The sequence below is a fragment of the Emiliania huxleyi genome (assembly GCF_000372725.1).
Source record: "Emiliania huxleyi CCMP1516 unplaced genomic scaffold EMIHUscaffold_7, whole genome shotgun sequence".
NCBI classification, from domain to species: Eukaryota; Haptophyta; order Isochrysidales; family Noelaerhabdaceae; genus Emiliania; species Emiliania huxleyi.
In genome coordinates this window covers 1,154,397-1,160,396 of record NW_005196756.1, presented here as the reverse complement: position 1 = coordinate 1,160,396, position 6,000 = coordinate 1,154,397, and the positions used below count along the sequence as shown (strand labels likewise).

The following is a 6,000-nucleotide window of genomic DNA, read 5'->3' as shown; positions in this document are numbered from 1 at the left end:
GCCGACTGGCTGGTACAGCAGGCCCCGGAGGCACCCGCCAGGAGGTAGCCGGCGGTATTTCTCTACTCCCGTGGGGGTTGGGGGAGACGGGGGAGGAGAAGGAGGCGGTTGCGCGGGAGTGAGCGAGGCGCCGTTGGTGAGCAGGAGGAGCGAGACGTCGAGCGTGCCGCCGCCCATGTCGTAGACGAGGACCTACGCACCGCACCGCTGTGGGCATCTCCGAGTCATCGCTGCGACTGGAGGTGGGGAGAGGTGGGGAGAGGTGGGGAGAGGTGGGGAGAGGTGGGGAGAGGTGGGGAGAGGTGGGGGAGGTGTGGGCGGCTCGCGGAGCTCGGAGTAGGGGGGAGATGGGCTCGTGGGGGAAGCGCACGGTGAGGGAGCCGCCAGCACCGCCGCCCTCGTGCAGGCCTGCTCGCACGACCGCGCGTGAACGCCCTCCCTTCTGCGCCCCGCGCCGCCGCCCTCTGTCTGTCAAACCGTACGCCATGGCCGCCGCGGTCGGTTCGTGAATCGTGCGCATCACCTCGAAGCCGGCGAGCATCGCAGCCTCGCGCGTCGCCTCGATCTGCTGCCGCGCGAACCCCACCTGGTTCACACCAGCTGTCGTGAAGTGAGACGCTCTTCTTCACAGCATCGAGAAGCCACGAGACGCGATGGCGGTGGTGGAGAGGGAGGAGCGGGCGACGGCGGCGGCGAGGGAGGCGGAGGCGACGATGGCGGAGGGGGTGAAGGTGGTGGGGGCGACGGTGGTGGAGGAGAGGGCGGCGGGGGTGGTGGAGGGCTCGGCGGGGGTGGCGATGGCGGGGGCGGCGGCGAGGGTGGCGGTGGCGAGGCGCACCGGCACTGCCAGCACAGCCAGCCGCACCTCCGCCCCCACCCGCCGCTCAGCGGCCGCGCGCAGCCGCCTCACGATGTGCGCCCCCACCTGTTCACACCCTGGGCGTGGGGAGACGCCGCTCGCAGCCCGCGCGCCACGTGTGGTGCGCCCCCACATGCTCTGGCGCGAAGGACAGAGGTTGTCCCGCGGCGCGCCGGGCGAGGAGGTGCGGCTCGAGCTGCAGCCTCGCGGGAGAGAGGCGGGGGACAACCTCAAAGGGCAGCTCTGCCGCCTCCACCGCCAGCCGTTCCGCATCAAAGCGCTTGCCAATCAGCCGCTTGGCATCATAGAGGAGCGTCCCGTTCTGCCTTGCGGCGGCGGCGCGTGCATACTCACCGACGACGAGGTCGGAGCCGTCCTCTGGCACGAATAGGACCGAGGGCGTGATCGTTGACCCCTCCGCGTTGACCACCACCTCGACTTCCCCATCGTTGAACGTGGCGATGCACGAGAAGGTTGTGCCGAGATCGATGCCGACCGCAGTGACAGGGGGCGAGGGCAGCATGTGCTGCACCGAGGCGGCGAGAAGCACGCAGATCAGCGAGAAAAAAATCATGCACTCTGAGGATGAGTCCATCCTAGCCTGGGGGATGGGCAGAACGTGCCTTTCTCGCCTCCACCGCGCGCGCCGGGTCACCGGTGGATTCGGGCCGCAGTGCAGGATGCGGTATAGGTATAACTTGGAGGGCCCACCGCGCACCGGCCGCTCGCGCGGGCGGCTGTGGGATGTCCGGCGGGGTCGCAGCGAGAGATGGCGCGCACGACCACGAGGAGCTCCGTGGGGAGGTCGAGGAGGCGGGCGGGCGGCGGCGTGTCTGGCGAGGGCGCGGCGGTGGCGCGGCGGGGTCGTGGACATCGGGCACATCGCGAGAAAAAGAAAACACCCAGCCGTAATCCGATACAAATCTGACCCGGTCACTTTCCTAATCTACATCTTCCCGAAGTTGTCCGCAGTCTACAATGTCGACACTTCTCCTGTCGTAGAAGGGGGTATGGGATCAAATTTGACCTTGACCTTGCCGTCCTTCCCGGTGTCAATCTCGCCGACTTTTCCCTTGTGGGCGCCCTTGAGGCAGCGCACGCGGTCTCGCGGAGTAGTTACCGGCCGTGGCGCTGGTTGAGAGAGACGTATTCGTGCAAGGCGCGGTGCAGCGCGGGCTCGGTCGCGTGCCTCAGCCGCCCCATGTGCACAAAGTGGGCGATGCGTGTGTGCCTGCAAGGGTCGGGGGGAGGGCTTAAAGCGTTGGGGGCGTCCTCTCCTCTCCTGCTACTCCTGCGGTGCCAGGGTAGGAGGCCGCCGAGCAGACCCTCGTGGCAGTACTGGAGGACGAGGCCGACCTCGGGGCGCTGCACGCCATCCACGTCGAGCTGACGGTCCACCGCACCTGCGGGCCGCGGCGGGAGTATCAGGGAGGCGCGCAACGCCCATCATGGGTAGGTGCTGCGCACCCTCGTCGATCGATCGCGGGCTGACCCGACCGGCTTGCGCTCTGACGCAAAGCGAACGAGCCGCGTCGACCAGCTCGCTCCTGCCGCCCTGCGGCGAGACGACTCCGAGCTTCATCCGAGGCGCCGCCGCGGTCTGGCTTCCTGCTGCTGCTGGCTGCGTTAAGTCCGCGCCCAAATCCGCTGCGGTGCAATGGCTCGTGAGCGCAGCGCGCAATGCATCGACGGAGCGCAGCAGATCGCCACGCGGATCGCACAGCGTGAGGCGGTTTATTCCCGCGTCGGCGCACCAGCGCACCACGCGCGCCACGCGCACCAAATCATCTGCCTCGTCGACGCCTATGATGACCCCGACGTGCGCCGGAAGTGATGCATGCGGCGGGCACGAGGACACGAGAGCGTCGACGAGAAACCAGCGCAGCCGGCTCGCCCACAGGGCTGCTGCCAGAAGAGCTGCGTGGAAGAGTTGCAGGACGTGGATGATTTGCATGTGTTGCCAAGAGCCTGGCCACCCGGAGACTGTTGAGCGCTGTCAGAGCGGTCTTTGGTGGCTGAGAGCGGAGCACGCTCTGCCGAGGTCTGCTTGCAGCGAGCCGTCTTCTTACCAGGTTGCAACCCTAGTCTCGCACTGTGCTGTGAACAGAGCACCAACCAACAGCTCTCAGGACCCCCCGGTGCTGGGGTGCTGCCAGCAACCAACCAATTCGCCGGCGAGCGGAGCGAGCCGAAGAGCTGGGGCCAAATTGGCGCTGTGAACGTCGTTTGAACCGATTTTCGGCGGGCACGTCGCACCTACGTGGCGGGCCGCCAGGGGCCCGGCAGCAGGGCGCCCCCGCGCGGATGCCGACGAGGATCACGGTGCGCTATCTGGGCTCGGAGCTCGGCAAAAAGGTCGCGCTACCCGACACCAAGAAGGAGTTGCTCGAGCTGGCCTGATGAGGTGCTCCGCGTACGAGGCAAGCGTCATCCGCTCTCCGCCCCTTGCAGCTCGTAGCTCACTGGGGAGGGAGTGCGGAAGCTCCGTCCGCGCGGCTGAAGTGCCACGCCTGCCCGCCGGGACCGCGTGCAGGAAGCTGCATCGCCAGCGCCGTCGCAGCATCGAGCGGCGCGTCCTCCCCAACCAGCGGCGTGTATTGCACCATAGGTCGTCGGCTTTGCCGACGGGCGACGTGGACGGACACAGGCAGGGACGGGCGAAACACGAACAAGCATGACCAGCGAACGGGGCATTGCACTACATAGTGCGGGACCTGGGGCAGCAACCAACAACCTGGATGGGGACGGGGTGCTGCGCAACCGACGCCAACCAGCAGCGTTCACAGCACAGTCAGTGCGAGACTAGGGTTGCAACCTGGTAAGAAGACGGCTCGCAGCCCCCCGCCCCCCCCGGGGGGGGGTCGGGGGGGGGGGGGGGGCGGCCCCGGGCACAGATTTTCGATATCTACTGGAGAATGGTACGACGGTAGGGAGTTGCAGCCCATGTTTGCGAGTATGCACATTTGCATTCCCCCCACCCACCCTCGCCCAGGGATCTACAAACAATAATGCTAAGGTCCGACAGGTTCGGCACCGGCACCGCCTCGGTATACAAAATCTGCCTGCGGGCCGACCCTCACATCCTATGGGTCGCCCAGAGTATCGACCTCTGGCGGGTCAGCCAGCCCCACTTTGAGGGCGCCATGAAGTACAGCGATCGCCACCTCGCTGGCCTCTCCGCAGGCCCCCCCGACCGCGTCGAACTCATCGGCGCGGGCTCTCTCGGCTACGGGACCGGCCCCAGCTTCGGCTGAGGGCTGGCCGTAGCGTATGGCGTGCTCTCCTCTACACGGCAGCAAGGGAGATCGGGTAGGCCGGGGTGTATGAGCAGGATGCGGACCTGGGCGTTTGCCGTGGCCAGGGCGGGGATCGTGGTCAAGCTGAAGGTCGCAATCTCCTTTTACCAGGTGATGAGCGTCTTCGGGACCGTCTATGGCATCGAGGTAGACCCAGAATTTGCGCACCTGTTCGACTGGTTCGACGTGATGAACTTCAATTTGCTCCGCCTCATCATCCCAAGCGACTGCATCAGCACACTCAAGCATCACATGCTGATCAGCGCCCTATGGCCCTTCGGCGCCACCCTCCTCGCGGCGATTGCACTCGTCGTCTATGAGATCCTAGTGATTTCCACCAAGACCCTGATTGACGCGCGCCGGCCCCCGTCTGACTCATCGCCATCATCGGTTGCGCCGCCAAACGCAGCGTCAATGTCCGTGACGGTCCGCCGCATCACCCGGCGTTGCCTCCGCTTCATCATCTTCATCCTCTTCCTCATGCTGCCCTCGGTCTCCCGCTCCATCTTCGTGGCGCGACAGTGCGAGGCGTTCAAGTACGATGACGCAGATGATCAGTGGATCAGCTTCTTGGTGGCGGACCCGTCCATGCACTGCAACGTTGGGCCGGGATGGGACAACGATTCGCGCAGCCTGGACACGACCTTTTGGGCCTTCTTTGCGCTTTGGCCCTGCGCTATACCCCTGATTTTCCTTGGTCTCACCGTGTTGGTCCGCCAACAGCGCATGAAGAATCAGCGCGCCTTCCTCAGCAAGGGGTGCCAGTTCCTGTGGAACGGCTACAGGGTCGCCTTCACCTTTTGGGAAGTCGTCGACCTGTGGCGTAAGATCTTCTTGACTGCGCTCGTCCTCTTCATCGACCCGGAGGAGGGCTCGAACCGGTTCCTGCGCCTGATCGCCGCCACCATGGTGTCAGCCCTCTACCTCGCCGTCCTCGGGCTCGCGCAACCTTACCAGAGCTACTCGGACTTCGTGGTGGCCATGCTCAGCAGCCTGCTGCTCACGTGCGGCTTTGCTCTCTCTACCGTGGTCAAGCTGTGCGAGAAGGGGCGTTGGGCAGAGAGCTGCGAGGCCTTCACGATGCTGAAAGACTCTTACGATGCCTCTGTCCTCACCGTGATCCTGTCGCTGACGATGGTGATCTTTGCGCTCATCGTCGTCGTCTTTGCGCTCGCGAACGCGGCCAAAGCGAGAACGATCCGCCTCGCGGCCACTGGCCGGCAGCTGGTCCTCGATCTGCCGCGCTCGAGCCAGTTCCACCTAATGGTCTCGCACACGTGGAGCACGGGCCAAGACGCGGCGCACACGCTCGTCCGGCAGCTGCAGCTCCTCCTCCCCGGCGTCCTCATCTGGCTCGACGTGGACAACCTCGAAAATGTCGGCAGGCTGGAGGACGCGATCGCGTCAGCGGCCGTCGTGGTCACCTTCCTTAGCGCCGGCTATTTCAAGTCGGCCAACTGCCGGCGCGAGCTCTACGCCACGCTCGCCTTCCGCAAGCCGGTCGTGGCGGTCTGGGAGGCGGACAAAAACAAGGGCGGCGCGCCGCTCGCCGCGTTGGAGGAGGAGTGCCGCCAATACTGCGTCGATGAGGCGCCCGATTCCCACCCTTCCTTCAGCGGGCCCCAGGAGGTGCTGAGCGCCGTGTTTCAGGACGAGCCAATCCAATGGGCGCGAGTGAACCACTTCCAGGTCGAGTCGATCAAGGCAGTGGTGCTGCGCATGCTGCGCCACTCCTCGACCTACTACTCCGGGCGGCTCGCGCTGCTCGACCGCGGCCTCACGGTGCCGGGAGAGGTCGGACCGGTGCATCTTCCCGCCCCGCTGACGCTCTACACGAGCTCAGCC

The 6,000-nt window shown here is 66.0% G+C and overlaps 2 protein-coding genes across 2 annotated transcripts in view; both read right to left on the bottom strand.

Annotated features, from left to right (window-relative positions):
* EMIHUDRAFT_448423 (hypothetical protein) overlaps positions 1-1,433 on the bottom strand; it is a gene marked incomplete at both ends in the record, with an annotated part of 2,933 nt that extends 1,500 nt beyond the window's left edge. The window contains 5 exons of the mRNA XM_005761973.1: positions 132-192; positions 371-408; positions 478-586; positions 839-925; positions 1,089-1,433. Coding sequence (XP_005762030.1) covers positions 132-192; positions 371-408; positions 478-586; positions 839-925; positions 1,089-1,433 — 640 coding nt within the window. The remainder of the gene's footprint in view (positions 1-131; positions 193-370; positions 409-477; positions 587-838; positions 926-1,088) is intronic.
* Positions 1,434-1,749: 316 nt separating this feature from the next.
* EMIHUDRAFT_432921 (hypothetical protein) lies at positions 1,750-2,651 on the bottom strand. The gene is made up of 3 exons (XM_005761972.1): positions 2,327-2,651; positions 2,160-2,262; positions 1,750-2,090 (listed from the first exon to the last, which is right to left on the bottom strand). Exons 1-3 carry the CDS (start codon positions 2,439-2,441, stop codon positions 1,976-1,978), a joined length of 333 nt encoding a protein of 110 aa, XP_005762029.1. The 5' UTR covers positions 2,442-2,651; the 3' UTR covers positions 1,750-1,975.
* Positions 2,652-6,000: the final 3,349 nt, after the last annotated feature.

What these genes read in the sequence shown, in the direction of transcription:
- EMIHUDRAFT_432921 (XM_005761972.1), bottom strand. Translation starts at nt 2,441, where the DNA reads ATGAAGCTCGGAGTCGTCTCGCCGCAGGGCGGCAGGAGCGAGCTGGTC. An exon ending in CCCGCGATCGATCGACGAGG is followed by an intron (nt 2,263 to 2,326) that starts GTGCGCAGCACC and finishes CGCGGCCCGCAG; the next exon opens with GTGCGGTGGACCGTCAGCTC. An exon ending in CTCGGCGGCCTCCTACCCTG is followed by an intron (nt 2,091 to 2,159) that starts GCACCGCAGGAG and finishes CGACCCTTGCAG; the next exon opens with GCACACACGCATCGCCCACT.